Source organism: Salvia hispanica, chromosome 4 (genome assembly GCF_023119035.1).
Source record: "Salvia hispanica cultivar TCC Black 2014 chromosome 4, UniMelb_Shisp_WGS_1.0, whole genome shotgun sequence".
Taxonomy (NCBI): Eukaryota; Viridiplantae; Streptophyta; class Magnoliopsida; order Lamiales; family Lamiaceae; genus Salvia; species Salvia hispanica.
In genome coordinates, this window is record NC_062968.1 from 57,905,294 (window position 1) to 57,919,009 (window position 13,716).

The window sequence follows — 13,716 nt, forward strand, 5'->3', positions numbered from 1 at the left end:
GTTGGGAAACAAATCTAATTTGAATTAAATAATAATTTTTTTATTCTTTTTAAAATATTTGAAATGGTCGAAATAGAAGCCCACTTACAATGGAGCGAGTGGGCTTCACGGCCCAGGGGCAAGACCATTGATTTATCAGGCTTCTTCAATCGAATTGGGTTAAACTTATAAATTACGCGCGTCGGAATCTGTACAATAAGCTCGAAGCAAAAGCACCCTGGTGCACGAGAATAGACTCGTCGTTTACTCAGACAGCAGAAAAACCTCTCCAAGTCCACAACTCACTAGGCAAAGGTTTTTGCTGGTTGCAAGTTTGATTGCTGAATTTTGTCGAAGAAATGGCGTCACCTCCGACGCCGTCCTCGCCTCAGTCGAGTTTCTCTCAACTTCCGGTTGCGGCGATGCGAAATAAGATTGTTGAGAAGATTTTGGAGAATCGCGTAACTTTCATCGTCGGCGAAACCGGCTGTGGTAATTGATTTGACTGTTTTCTACTTGCGTTCTTCATTACTTGCATTTGTAACTTGTAGATGCTTTTCAATATGATATTTCCGAACTACAGTACTTCCGATTTTGATTCTCCTACTGTTTCCAACTGCTGGTTTTAGTTTATTGCGTGATGATTTCATTTGAAACCGGTTCCATGGTTTGTATTCATGATCAGCAAAACTAGTTACGGCAATTGATTTCTCTCTTCAACCGCATTTGGTTTCATTTGATATTATGCATTTTAAACTGTTCTATATATGTGATTTGTTTTAAAACGATTTTATTTGCATTCATTTCCCGATTAGCTCTGCCAATTTTGGATTTGATAATTCATTCTCCTTCCGTTCAGTTCTGCAATTTGTTTTAAAATCATCCTTTACTTGGCAAAGTCACTGCCTATCAAGCTGTTCACTAAATTCTTACACCTTAGGCAGCAGTTTTTCTGCTACGGAAATGTTGTTGTGCAAAACTGCATAAAACATGATGGCAGCATTTCATTGCTTGAATAATGGTATTGTACCATTGATTTGATTTGACTTGGTCAGGCCCTTCACCTGGATGAACTGTAGTGTGGTGCGGAGTGGATGGCACAAGTTTAAATATTGGGAGATGCATTTTAAGTGGAGATGAGTCTCAAGCAGTATTGAATGTTGGATAAGTATTGGTTAGTGGTTTGTTGAGCCCACGAAAAATTAAAGAACGTGCAGGTTTATTTTGTAAATGCTGATATAAGGACTATTTTGTCTTAAAATAGAAGTACTACACTCATGGTGTATAGATGAAAATGTCATAAGACCACACTCTTTGTGGATGGAGGGAGTACCACTTTTCGGTACATGAGCAAGATTGGTAAATGTGTTTTGGCAATTATTTTCTATGTATATATGTATAGATTGTTTTATTAGTAGACTTTTATGAGCTGTGTGGTTTTCTTAGAAGTTTTGTCTACTTGCATTATTGATTCCAGAATGGTCTTACACATGGATATTGATTCCTCTTGTTGTCTACTTAAAATCAACTGCTTATATTATGATATTTTTTTCCCTCAATTTCAAGGAAAGAGCTCCCAGATCCCACAATTCCTACTAGACGAAAATATAGAGCCCATACTTTGCACACAACCGAGGAGATTTGCTGTTGTAGCTGTTGCTAGGATGGTAGCAAAGGCCCGCAATTGTGAAATAGGTGGAGAGGTCGGGTACCACATTGGTCACTCACGGGTCTTCTCAGCTAGGTACTTTTGTTGTTAATGTTTCTGCAGCGATAATTTGTAAGTCCTCCAAAGGCTATTATGTGATCATATTTCATTAATTTGGGGCCTCTTGGGAGTCAACTTCCCTCGATCACAAGGAAAGTGTTTCTGCATACGCGATGCCCAAAGCTCTATGCTTGGACAGTGGATACTTGGTGATCTTCATGATCTGTTTCAAGTTCATGATTGTAGGACTTCAAATTTATTTATTAAATGATTTTCTTTAATTTCCATGTATAGGCATTGGATTAGTAAGCTTTAGTAAGGAGAGACGAATGCTCCCTCCGTCAGCAAAATCTTGTCCACATTTGACTCGACACGGGTTTTAAGAAATGTGAAAAAAAGTGAGTGGAATGTGAGTTCCACATTTATATATTAGTTTTATAATAGAATGTGAGTGTAATGCGTTAGTGGAAAGGGGACTCCATTTACCAAAAATGGAAAAAAGCAAAGTGGACAACATTTAGCGGATGAACCGAAATGGCAAAAGTGGACAACATTTCACGGACGGAGGGAGTATTAGATTATATGACTTAGTTTGATCTTTTAATGTCATTTCCTTCTTAATTGGGTCTCATATTACGCGTCATATCATGAGGCGGCTTAGGGTGGAATTGACAAGTCATTGGGAGAATGATTCTGAAAAGTATACTGCGAATTTTGGCTGAGAGTTGATTAATGAATATTAGTTTTGCATTGTTACTCGAGCTATAAATTAACTTTGAATAGCAATTAACTTTAAAGTAGAAATGATACAACAATTTTTTGGTTTTTAATTTTAACTGTCCGCATTATCTCATATGTGGTGCCGCAAATATCTCATAATGGTGGTTCAAGTTGATTTTTGGCTTTTCCTGCTCTGCATATCACACTTGTATGGTTGATATCAAGGCTTAGTGATGATACTTAAACCAATGAAACACTAAACCAGGGTGCTGAACACCTCATGTTTAAATGTCTCTTTCCTCTTTGTGCCTGCCTTAGGATGTAGGGTATTGTTACCCTTTTTATTATATTGCAACAGCTTATCCTGTAACCCATCTTCTTGGTTCTGAATGTCGGTCTAATAATTTATCATCAATCAGGGTCTTTCCCTGTTCTGCTTACTATTATTGAACTTAAAGTCCTTGTGTCATTTCTTATTTGTCTCTACTCTCACACTTTGTAATTATTAATCACCGTCTATGCTGCTTTATTCAGCCGCTGTTATTGTTTTCTGACTAGATATATTTTCTCTTTCAGCTCCAAAATTGTTTTTAAAACAGCTGGGGTTTTGTTGGACGAGATGCGAGAGAAGGGATTCAAAGCCCTTAGATACAAAGTTATTGTTCTTGATGAAGTGCATGAAAGATCAGTGGAGTCTGATCTTGTTCTTGTTTGCATAAAGCAGTTTTTACTTAGAAACAAAGACTTAAGGTTAGCAGCTTTTTTCATTTAACTATCACTCATTGTTATCCTAATATATACAGCTCTATACAAAAGCCCACATGATAGTGAACCTTGATATGATTATATGATTGATTCCTTCATGTCGTTTGTAGGGTGGTTTTGATGTCTGCCACTGCAGACATTTCAAGATATCGCAGATACTTTGGGGATCTTGGTAGGGATGAAAGATTAGAAGTTTTGGCAATCCCAAGCACTGAGATGACCACCATATTCCAAAGAGAAGTATTGTACCTTGAACAGGTATCACTGCTAGAGTTTATTGGGTTTTCTGTCAACATGCTGGTCATTTTCAGTTGAAATTTCCTGGCATCGTAGGTTCATAATTATAATAGATTTTCATACTTCCCCTTCTTGCCAAATATTGTTACTTTCTGTTTTTTGTCTGTTTTACTCCCCAAACAGTGGACAAAATCTTTTCTATATATTACTTTCTATATTTCAATAATGTGCTGATTTTGTGATCAGAAGCAGCTATTATGCTATTAAAAGTCTCTCTGTGTTGATAGATAAGTGAGCTTCTTGGAATGGAAAGTGAGAATCTTTCTTTGAAATACTGTTCTGCGCCAAGCCCAAAAATGGCCCAAGCTGATTTGAATCCAGAAGTGCACAAGCTTATCCATGATTTGGTGCTTCACATTCACAAAAATGAACCAGATATAGGGAAGAGTATTTTGGTTTTTCTTCCAACATACTATGCACTGGAGCAGCAGTGGTTTCTCCTGAAACCCTTTGCAGAGTCCTTTAAAGTTCACATTTTGCATCGTAGTATTGATACTGACCAAGCGCTCAAAGCCATGAGAATCTGGAAGTCCCATCGCAAGGTAATATCTGTTCTATGTCCCATTGCAAGGTAATGTTTGTGGATGATGATAAACAAATACACATTGTTCAAAGCCAAGACGTCTCTGCAATATTATCTCAGAAATTTATAAATTTAACTGTACTAATTTTAGCTGAAACATCACTGTTGATGCAGGTTATCCTAGCCACAAACATTGCAGAGTCTTCAGTCACAATTCCCAAAGTAGGATATGTCATAGACTCCTGTCGTTCTTTGCAAGTATTCTGGGATGATAGTAGGAAAACTGATTCAGCAGGGCTTGTTTGGGTTTCAAAATCTCAGGTATAGTGACCTATGTATGGTTCATCTCATGTTTGCTTGGTGGTATTTGTTGACACTTATTTTTGCATGCCATAGGCTGAACAACGCAGAGGGAGAACTGGTCGGACTTGTGATGGCATTGTGTATCGGATCGTGACTGGTTCCTTCTATGGCCAACTGGATGACTATGAATCTCCAGCAATTCTGAACTTATCATTACGAATGCAAGTACTTCTCTTGTGCTGTGCTGAATCTAAAGCTATTAACGAACCTAAAGGTGATTACCTTTTAGATTGAACTTCTTTATCTCCGAGAAGATGATAATTGTTTTACACCCTTTCTCATTGACTTCCAATGTCATGAAACAGAGTCAAAGTGTGAGGCAACTTGCAGATATGGGTTTTGAGTGATAGATGATAAAATTTGCTAATAATGGATCACCTTTTACACAATGTTGTGCCACGCTTGTATTCCTCATGTGTTTTACCATCTTATATTACCTTAAAGTTTTGTGTCCATTGTCAATTCAATGTCTCACATTGATTGAATGGGAAGAATGCTTTTATCTTATATCCCAGTCATGCTTGCCAAAGATGACAGATATATGTATTGTTTTATCAGTGTTGTTACAGAAGGCCATGGATCCTCCAGAGTCTTTTATTGTTGAGGACGCACTAGAATTGTTGGTTCACATGGGTGCATTGGAGAAGTCATCTTCTAGGGGACGTTATGAGCCTACCTATTATGGACGCCTGCTAGCCAGCTTTGCTTTGTCATTTGATGCTTCTGTCCTTGTTCTAAAATTTGCTGATATTGGAATGGTACGTGAAGGCATTCTATTTGGTATATTGCTGGATCAACAGCCTCTGCCCATTCTGCGTCCTTTTGGTCTGGACAATCAGGTATCAGCTGCTTAGTGGTTACTGGTAGAGCTTAGCTTTTGGTTTCTGACCTCATAGCTATCTCTTATATACTGATTGTGATGCTTTATTTCTTTAGTTTGCGGAATATGCCAATAATTATTATAGTGGAAATAGTAAGATTACTAGCCTTGGTAGGAAGGAGGTGTCATACATGGGCAACTTCTGTGCATTTCAGTTTTGGGAACGTATGTTGAAGGTAATTATTACTCATTTATGTGCTTTGTTGGATTTGAATCATACTAATATTTTCAAATTATTTCATTTTAACCATGTTAGTTCAATGTCTTTCGTATAGGACAAGTTCCGGGTTAAATACCTCATGAGCATCGTTAAGTCAGATGAAGCAGTAGATGTGGAACTTCAGAGTGAAGAAGAGTGGTGTTCATTTCACAACCTTGTCCTACCTGCTCTCAATCTTGTTAATGAGACATGTAAGATTCTTCAAAGCTCCATGACACCTGGTTTTCATTTGCTTTATCCCGATAATGTTGTTTGCAGATCACGATATCCTGAATTTGGTGCACCGTTTTCGACCCAAGTTTCTGGCGATGTCTAACAGTATACCAATTCATTTTGACCCGTATGACTTTCATCATTCCTGTAATCTCAAATTCGTTGAGAGCAAGGAAGCCAATGCTTTGATAGTGAAGGATGAAGAGCTTGGGCATGATAATGTTACAATGAAATGTGGTGCTGTTCCCTTTGTCGGACCTTATGACTTTCATGCAGAAGAGGTGGCGAGAAAGTTTGAATCTATAGTCAAAGAGGTAATACAATTTGGTTTTCCACATGTAGCTTTTTGCGACATAAAGATGACCCCTTCTTAAATTTCCATGCTAAATATAGATGAGAATCAAGCTTACTGAAGATGTATCAAGAGAACAGAATACGTTGACCTACGATAATGGACAATACACTGCTGGGGGTGCAGCACTGTGTAGATATTTTGTCAATGGCTTGTGCAACAGGGGTATCCAATGCCCATTTTCTCATTCACTTCAAGCGAAAAAGCCCATATGCAAATTCGTTTTCTCATTGCAGGTATATGCTCCAGGCCTCCAGTCTTTGCTGCAAATGCATTTACCTTAAATTTGTTGTCTTTAGCCTTTAATGAATTAATGAACTCTCCACATATGATTGGCACCAATCTCTAATAACTGCTGTGAATATAACTTTCTGACAAGTGGTCTGATGCAGAGCATTTAATGATCTTTGGTTTTGAAAGAGCAAGGCATTTTGCTACTCTCTTCTATCATTCTAAGTTCTGTAAGATGTCTAGCGGGTGAACTTGGGCAAGGTAAAAGGGAGTTTTTTATGGAAAGTGATGACATCTCTTCCTTTTGATGCATCTATCTAGTGAGATTGGTAATACATAGAAATATGTGTGTGTATATGTAATACTATGATGTAGTATAGCACCAAACCTAAGAGAAGCAACCATTAGTCTATACAGTAGTAAACTATTTCAGGATTTTCATGGTATTCTAAGTTGAAAATAAATTTTGTTTCACTTAATAGTTTGCTTTTCCATAAGATTTCCTACTTCGGAACTCTATCATTCCTGCTATTGCATTTGATCAGTTGGACATCTTTGCAGGGGTGCCGTTATGCGGATTCATGTTACTATTCTCACGATGCTGATTCCATAACTATTTCTGCTAGTCAATCGAGTTTGTGTCTCCCAGAAGATGAAGATGTCAGTAAAGAGTTCCTTCTGCAATTCTTCCCTTCATCTTCTGATGAATGTGTGCTACTATTAGATGACATTAAACTTCATTTTTCTTCATACTTTGCTCAACTATACAATCGTTCCTCTATAATATCCACCACTTCTGAGACTGATCCCTTCCCTATCGATTCACCGATGAAAAGCATAAAGGTTCTGTGGGGACTTAGCCACCCGTCCGAAACGATCATATCTACAGAAGCAAACAATCTGATTCCGTGGAGTAAAGTCAAATGTGTGCTCTGGTTTCCTAGATTTGGTCCTGAATATGGGGAAGGACACCTGAAGAAACTGGTACAAACTTTTTTCAGTTATCTAGCCATCCGGATTTTGGCAGATGACCTGAAGGAAGTGCGTGTTATCCTGACCATGAACAATATGAGATTTTCAAACTTAGAGGTAATTGAAATGAGCATTTGGTTGAGTCCTTACATATGGAAGTCAGGCACTATCACTCCTTACATTTGGGTTTTATATGATGTGTATGTATTGAGTGTTTCAATGCTGTATCAGGTGGAAAAACTGGCAAGGGAAAGCTTTTTCTTTCTTAAAGCATCAGTTGGGTTTGATGAATCAAGCTTCGGGGAGTTGTTTGATGAGGTTACCACGAAAAAGTCGATGTTGGTATCAAAGCCCATCTCTTACGTTTTTGAACTGTACCCACCCTCGGACATACAGTTTGGTGACTTTAAAGCTTTTCTCAGCCAGCAGCTACATGGTGCCGTAGCTGATAAACTGTAAGTAGTTTGTTTTTTAATTATGGCAGATTGTTTCCGAGGTTATCCGGTGATAGATACTTTTATAAAAAAATTTGTATATACTCATACCGCATTACTGGCAATGTTTAACTTGTCCTGGTTTCCGCTGGAGAAGAGACATATTTCTGGGTTTTGATATCTAATTCCACACAGGAGGCATAGAGACACTAACTAACTTTTATATTGTCTTTTTTGTGAATGGCTTTATTTCATTTCCTATTCCTATGCAGTCGTAAAACTATCATGGTCCCAAAAGAGTGGCTGGTCCCACATCAATCGACAAATCTCGATTTTGAGTTCAAGGATTTTGTGACAACGACCATTTTCCGGCATGTGATATCTCAAGTCGTTTGGCAGAATTAAGTCTGAGCTCATCCTCATCATTTTGAGTTCGCTGTACAACTATTAATAGTAGTATAATGATGGGAACAATACTTCTTCAACGATAATTAGTGCTTCAACTTTTTCTAATTAATAAATAAAATGACAAATCACCATCAAAATAGCACACCACACCTCGGTCTCTCATAACCTGTTTAGTTGCCTTCTCTTTTTCCATAAATTAATTCATTCGTATTTTTTTTAATATTTTATTTTCTCTATTATTTTAGTACTGTAGTTAAATTGGAAAGAGATTTGTTTTGAAATAGGACATCCCTTTATTTGTGCATCTGTAACTGTAATCAAACAATTGATTTGCAATCAAAACAAATTAATTTGGTTAACCGTTACTATTTTTCAAAGTAAAACGCAATAATAAATCAAATATAATACCAACATTAACATAATTTCTACTCGTAAAACTTGTTTACGCTCTCTATAAAAAGATTCCATTGGAAATCAAAGTATAACAAAAAAAATTTGAAATCCACAAAAGTAAATACTGCTCCACAAAAGATGTCTTACTTGACCATAATCTTTGTTTGTCTAGCAATATTAAGCCAATGCCAAGCTGATTTGATAGGTGATTTTTGCACCAGATCCAACAATCCCTCTCTATGCGGTCAAGTTTTAAGATCTGACCCTCGGTCAAATGGAGCAGATGCTCGAGGACTGGCTAAGATTGCACTTGAAAATGCAGTGTCGGCCACACAAGCCTCGATAGACGTGGCCAAGAAGGTGTCCAATCCCAGTATCAAAGGGATAATTGACACATGCATTGAGGTCTTCGGCGATGCTGTGGACACATTGAATCAGTCCAAGCCGTTGATACCGAAGCAAGATAGGGGTAGCATCAGTTCACTAAGAACCAAAGGATCAGCAGCTCTAACTGATGTTAATACATGCAGCGATGAATTTGGAGCAAACGAGCCACCTCAACTGACACAAGCCAGCGCTAGGGCCTATACATTTGTTCAGCTGCTTCTCATTATTGCTAATACTTTGCAATAGCCAATTCATTGCAAGAATATGCTTGTGTTGTGTGCTTACTGCTTAGTATGGGCCACTTATTTATTGCCACTTTGAGATTATAACAGTGATTTGGCATGACAAATGCGTATCGTCGAGTAATATTTCTTTTTTACCGTTACTGATATATCAAATCAAATAAATGATAGAAACCTCATTTTGTTGTGTTTCACTTAAGTCAAAATATTACGACTATTGAACCTCATTCAAAACCACTTGCGTATACTTTCAGATTTTAAGTATTCTATACTTTCAGAAAAGAATGTATACTAGAAAACCAATACAGTACTAATTTAATCTTGTTTTTTAAAAACCATAGTCGACCCATTTTGAATACCATACGCATGCATCGAATATATACTTGAATCAAGTTAAATATGAGATGTAACGAGATAATGAATCGAGAAAATCAAACTAACAAATCTAACCAGCAAGTTTCACAATGCGAGTCAACCTCAGAAAAACTTCCTTATGATACCAGTCAAATAAATATCCATATTTTGCTAAAACGAAAAATGTTAACATTCGTTTACAATCCAGTAAACTGCACAGCTGCAAACATTACTGTCTCAGTCTAGCGTAGGCACGGTAATCATCAATGACAGCTTGAGCTGAATGAGCTCCACTGCATTGTGGAGAAGGGTAGCTGCCTGTGCCAAATGTCTACATAGAACTGAGTGGCAAACCAATCCCACCAGAAACACAATTGGTAGAAATGAGCACACATCCAAATACACAGGAGTTGGTAGAGTGGAGAATTTCATAGAAATGAACATCAAATGAAGAAAACTGGACTGGGAATGGAAGATGTAAAAGTAATATAAGAGTCATGTTGACTTGCTTTGCTTGCCTCTATGGACTTCTTGAAGATTAAGCATCATACAGATTTTGAGTCTAAAACTAACTGAAACAATGTACAAGCCAGCCCAGTAACACCAGCGACTTGTTTCCAGTTCCGGGTTCCAGCACCAAAAGCTGCCCCAGCAATAACACCGGCCGACAAAGTATTAATCTACAATCATTTCAAAAGAACAATAGTTACAAAAATCCATTCATCAGCATTGTCTACGGGCCATGAGTTGTCCACTAACCCCTACCGAGATGGCAAGATGCCAGATAAAATGGACCTTCTACACTCAATTTGACAACTGTGACTTTTCTCAATCATCATGGTAATTGGTTGAGAACTACAAACTTATACTATTTGATCTACTACATTCATTGCCATACTCTTCTACATGGAATCCCATATCATAAAGTGAAAAAAGGCAAGTATATATTGACTAACCCAGTCATTCCGGCGCCGATATCTTTGCATTCCACAGTGAGAAAAAGAAAATATTGCAGCAAATAGTCCTAGAATTATGAGAAACAGTAGAATCACATAAACATTAAACATTCTCAATATCATGGTTAGTGAGATTTTAGCAAATAAAATAATGATATATCCAAAAGTTGGGAACATAACTCTGCAAAGGTGTCTACTAAGCAATTGTTTGAAGTAAACAGACTGATCTGTTGACATAAATAGACAGGGTGATTATTTACCGCAATAAAACCCGCACTTGCCAACAGTCTTGGCCTGCCAACAGAATCATGGAGCATGATATATTAGATTAACAGAAATCACAAATAACCGTATAAAGATAAGTGCCAACGAAGCTTACAACGTGCGATGCTCGGTAGCTTCCAGATAGACCTACAAGTATTCCCAAATCAACATAAGCCCAAAATTCATAATAGAATGTTAAAAATTGAAATCAAGTTCCAATTTAAACAGTACAATGAACACAAAGCTCAAATAGTTATTTCCTTCACCTAGCAAATTCATACTCGCCCTATTTCTACATTCACTTGAAAAAAGCGGACAAAAATTCATATACGCCGTTGAGAAGTAACAATGAAATAGTATGAAACTAGACATGTTTCCGCTCATTAACTCCCCCAAACACCTTACACAAAAACAAACAAAGAGCAATTGCAAAAGAAGAAGTCAAATTTACCTAGTCTTTTAGCATCAAAAGGGCCATAGCAAGCACCCCAGATAACTCCAGCCTGCAATAAAGATTGTTCGTTTTACACAAAAAACAAAAAACAAAAAACAAAGAGTCGAACCACTCGATCGAGGCGCCGATTTAGAATACTTACGGAGCCTAGACGGAATACGGAATCGACTGCGATGGAAGAACATGGCATGTGAACCACTGGATCGGCCTCCATATTTTGATGGATTAATTAATTAGCTCCGACAGCTTATTTTCAATCAGCATCCGCCGGGGAAGAGCGGCGCGCCACCGCTTTTGTAGTTTAATTTCTTTTATTTGATAAAATAATTCCTCTTTTTGGATAAATAAATGGGCTTGGATCGTATATATATATCGATTTTGGTATATGGAAGCCCACCATGGCATCAGATATTATCCCCTGGTTGTACGACCCGGTTTAATCAACCCGGGAACCCAACAATACAAAAACCCTAGCTTTCCCTCTCTCATTCTTTCTCTCATCTCGTACACACGCACCACGCAGTTGGCGGTCGACTCAATAGACGTAAGCTCAGCTCCATCTCCATCTCCATCTCCATCTCCATCTCCATCTCCATCTCCAGTAACTAATTTCGCCTCTACTTACATGTATCTACGCTTCCACGAGCTCAATTTGAAAATTCTCTGATTCGGTTGCAGGAAATCGGCGAAAATGAGCAAAGCTGCGGCGGCGGCGGGAGCTAAAGGTGGGAAGAAGAAGGGAGCGACCTTCGTGATCGATTGCACGAAGCCGGTGGAGGACAAGATTATGGAGATTGCCTCGCTCGAGAAGTTTTTGCAGGAAAGAATCAAGGTCGGCGGAAAAGCCGGCGCTCTCGGGGATTCGGTCACCGTAACTCGTGAGAAAAGCAAGATCACCGTCACTGCCGATTCTGCTTTCTCCAAGAGGTGAACTAATTTTTTCAGTTAAATTGATTATTCCTATTCCTGGTTTTGTTAATAATAATAGTAGATCTCGTAATGGTTGGAGTTTATGTTGACTGCTTGTAGATATATGTCTGCTTTTCTGAATGCAGGATTTGGTGATAGAGCGTAGAGCTTTTCTATGCATATTATGCGAGTGAAAGTTTGAATTCTTAACAGATATCTGTGGCCTAGTGTTTTTATTGGTTGGCCCATTTATGCTGCACAATTTTTTTTATTATTTCTTACTTATGCTTGCTACTGGCTTGCTCATATTCAAACATGATTAAGTTTGTTGTGGAACAACTTATAAATCTGGAGAGACTTTACTATGCAATTTACAATATAGATATTCGCAAGCGGTAATTTTGATTAAGTATAACTGTTATAGAGGGTAGTATATGTTGTTGGGGTTGTGCAAGCATCAACTGGTTGAAATCATCTCAAAAGGAATTGTGATTAAGTTTATGAAATGACCTACTATATTACTAAAGTAGTACTCCATCGTCTTGCTTATAGATTTTTCTTATCTGCTACTCATTTATGATATAGCCTATACACATTGTTTGAAAAAATTATTGGTCAATAAGTATTTGAAAACTTATTGATCAATAAGTATTTGAAAACTTATTGATCAATAAGTACTACTGGTCTTGTGATAAAACAGAGAGATTAAGATGTAGAAGCTATTTAAATTTTGAACAGGAGAACATTAGATTTGGTGTTTGCTTAACCTACTTTGTTTACTTTGTTATATATGACTGTAAATCGAATGACCTGTGTGTTTTGCACCTAAAGAAATGCATTGCCTGACTTTTGCTGTATGAAATTTCTACTTATAATCTTTGTTGGTAAACTTTCAAATGAAAAGTGAGGTGTAAAACTTTTCTGACCATACAATTTTGGCATTATAAGTGTATTTCTCTGAAATTAAAGAAGAGTAAAAGAACCCAAAAATGTTCTAGGCGCCATTGGAAAAAGTTATTGTTTTTGTTATTATCATCGTTGTTATTGCTGTAGGTTATCAAATATAGATATACGGAGTAGTATTTTTATTTAAGAATGATAGCAGTTGGCAGTGTATGGCTGCATATTTTGTATTTTTGCTCTCATGCCCTTTGTTTCTAATTTTCTGCCAGTCTTTGTAATTTTCAATGGACTTAGTATCTTTTAATCTGCAGGTATATTAAGTATTTGACTAAGAAATACTTGAAGAAGCATAATGTTAGAGATTGGCTTCGGGTGATTGCTTCCAACAAAGATCGCAATGTTTATGAACTGCGCTACTTCAACATTGCTGAACAAGAGGGCGAGGAAGAAGATTAAACGAGCAGCTTGGGGTTTCCGATGCTCCACTTTTTGAATCTCTTGTTGCTGTTGGTTTGTTCTTTCATCCCAAAGCTTTCAAATTCCCTAGATTTTGAGCTTGGATTTAGCTATCTTGTTTTATGTTACTTTATTTTATATTATACTCCATTCAGCAGCAATATATCCCTTTTTGTTTTTTAAAAAACTAGATCCCTTTTTGAAGAAGTGTATTTGTGGTACAGCTTTATTGCCTTGATGCGGTGAGTGGTTTTTAGGCGTCTCAATTCCAAGGTTGTTTTGCATATATATATGGCCTTCATTATGAGATGGAGGATACTATGATGTGTTTGA

At 37.4% G+C, this 13,716-nt stretch overlaps 4 protein-coding genes across 7 annotated transcripts; 3 read left to right on the plus strand and 1 right to left on the minus strand.

Annotated features, from left to right (window-relative positions):
• Window positions 1-212: 212 nt before the first annotated feature.
• LOC125223570 (DExH-box ATP-dependent RNA helicase DExH8) lies at window positions 213-8,229 on the plus strand. Of its 3 annotated transcripts, XM_048126772.1 has the most exons (17): window positions 334-471; window positions 1,035-1,153; window positions 1,244-1,338; window positions 1,546-1,723; window positions 2,984-3,157; window positions 3,283-3,430; window positions 3,697-4,011; window positions 4,167-4,313; window positions 4,389-4,569; window positions 4,914-5,194; window positions 5,292-5,411; window positions 5,511-5,646; window positions 5,714-5,982; window positions 6,062-6,256; window positions 6,813-7,340; window positions 7,455-7,678; window positions 7,930-8,228. In XM_048126772.1, exons 3-17 carry the CDS (start codon window positions 1,326-1,328, stop codon window positions 8,060-8,062), a joined length of 3,042 nt encoding a protein of 1,013 aa, XP_047982729.1. In that variant the 5' UTR covers window positions 334-471; window positions 1,035-1,153; window positions 1,244-1,325; the 3' UTR covers window positions 8,063-8,228. The 3 variants fall into 3 exon arrangements, with proteins under 3 accessions (XP_047982728.1, XP_047982729.1, XP_047982730.1); XM_048126773.1 differs by lacking the exon at window positions 1,244-1,338 and having other exon boundaries at window positions 7,930-8,227; XM_048126771.1 differs by lacking the exons at window positions 1,035-1,153; window positions 1,244-1,338 and having other exon boundaries at window positions 213-471; window positions 7,930-8,229.
• Window positions 8,230-8,596: 367 nt separating this feature from the next.
• On the plus strand, window positions 8,597-9,137 carry LOC125221521 (pectinesterase inhibitor-like). Its single transcript, XM_048123638.1, has one exon. It carries the CDS (start codon window positions 8,597-8,599, stop codon window positions 9,089-9,091), a length of 495 nt encoding a protein of 164 aa, XP_047979595.1. The 3' UTR covers window positions 9,092-9,137.
• Window positions 9,138-9,919: 782 nt separating this feature from the next.
• Window positions 9,920-11,448, minus strand: LOC125218636 (outer envelope pore protein 16-4, chloroplastic). Its single transcript, XM_048120353.1, has 6 exons — window positions 11,258-11,448; window positions 11,113-11,164; window positions 10,777-10,808; window positions 10,658-10,691; window positions 10,398-10,465; window positions 9,920-10,121 (listed from the first exon to the last, which is right to left on the minus strand). Exons 1-6 carry the CDS (start codon window positions 11,327-11,329, stop codon window positions 9,987-9,989), a joined length of 393 nt encoding a protein of 130 aa, XP_047976310.1. The 5' UTR covers window positions 11,330-11,448; the 3' UTR covers window positions 9,920-9,986.
• Window positions 11,449-11,524: 76 nt separating this feature from the next.
• On the plus strand, window positions 11,525-13,606 carry LOC125221777 (60S ribosomal protein L22-2-like). 2 transcript variants are annotated; one of them, XM_048124026.1, is made up of 3 exons: window positions 11,525-11,659; window positions 11,794-12,042; window positions 13,239-13,606. In XM_048124026.1, exons 2-3 carry the CDS (start codon window positions 11,807-11,809, stop codon window positions 13,381-13,383), a joined length of 381 nt encoding a protein of 126 aa, XP_047979983.1. In that variant the 5' UTR covers window positions 11,525-11,659; window positions 11,794-11,806; the 3' UTR covers window positions 13,384-13,606. The 2 variants fall into 2 exon arrangements, with proteins under 2 accessions (XP_047979983.1, XP_047979984.1); XM_048124027.1 differs by having other exon boundaries at window positions 11,585-11,716.
• The last annotated feature ends 110 nt before the right edge of the window (window positions 13,607-13,716 follow it).

What these genes read in the sequence shown, in the direction of transcription:
- LOC125223570 (XM_048126771.1), top strand. Translation starts at nt 339, where the DNA reads ATGGCGTCACCTCCGACGCCGTCCTCGCCTCAGTCGAGTTTCTCTCAA. An exon ending in CGTCGGCGAAACCGGCTGTG is followed by an intron (nt 472 to 1,545) that starts GTAATTGATTTG and finishes CTCAATTTCAAG; the next exon opens with GAAAGAGCTCCCAGATCCCA. An exon ending in TTGAATCTATAGTCAAAGAG is followed by an intron (nt 5,983 to 6,061) that starts GTAATACAATTT and finishes TGCTAAATATAG; the next exon opens with ATGAGAATCAAGCTTACTGA.
- LOC125221521 (XM_048123638.1), top strand. Translation starts at nt 8,597, where the DNA reads ATGTCTTACTTGACCATAATCTTTGTTTGTCTAGCAATATTAAGCCAA.
- LOC125218636 (XM_048120353.1), bottom strand. Translation starts at nt 11,329, where the DNA reads ATGGAGGCCGATCCAGTGGTTCACATGCCATGTTCTTCCATCGCAGTC. An exon ending in TTTTGATGCTAAAAGACTAG is followed by an intron (nt 10,809 to 11,112) that starts GTAAATTTGACT and finishes GAATACTTGTAG; the next exon opens with GTCTATCTGGAAGCTACCGA. An exon ending in ATCGGCGCCGGAATGACTGG is followed by an intron (nt 10,122 to 10,397) that starts GTTAGTCAATAT and finishes AAATGATTGTAG; the next exon opens with ATTAATACTTTGTCGGCCGG.
- LOC125221777 (XM_048124026.1), top strand. Translation starts at nt 11,807, where the DNA reads ATGAGCAAAGCTGCGGCGGCGGCGGGAGCTAAAGGTGGGAAGAAGAAG. An exon ending in GATTCTGCTTTCTCCAAGAG is followed by an intron (nt 12,043 to 13,238) that starts GTGAACTAATTT and finishes TTTAATCTGCAG; the next exon opens with GTATATTAAGTATTTGACTA.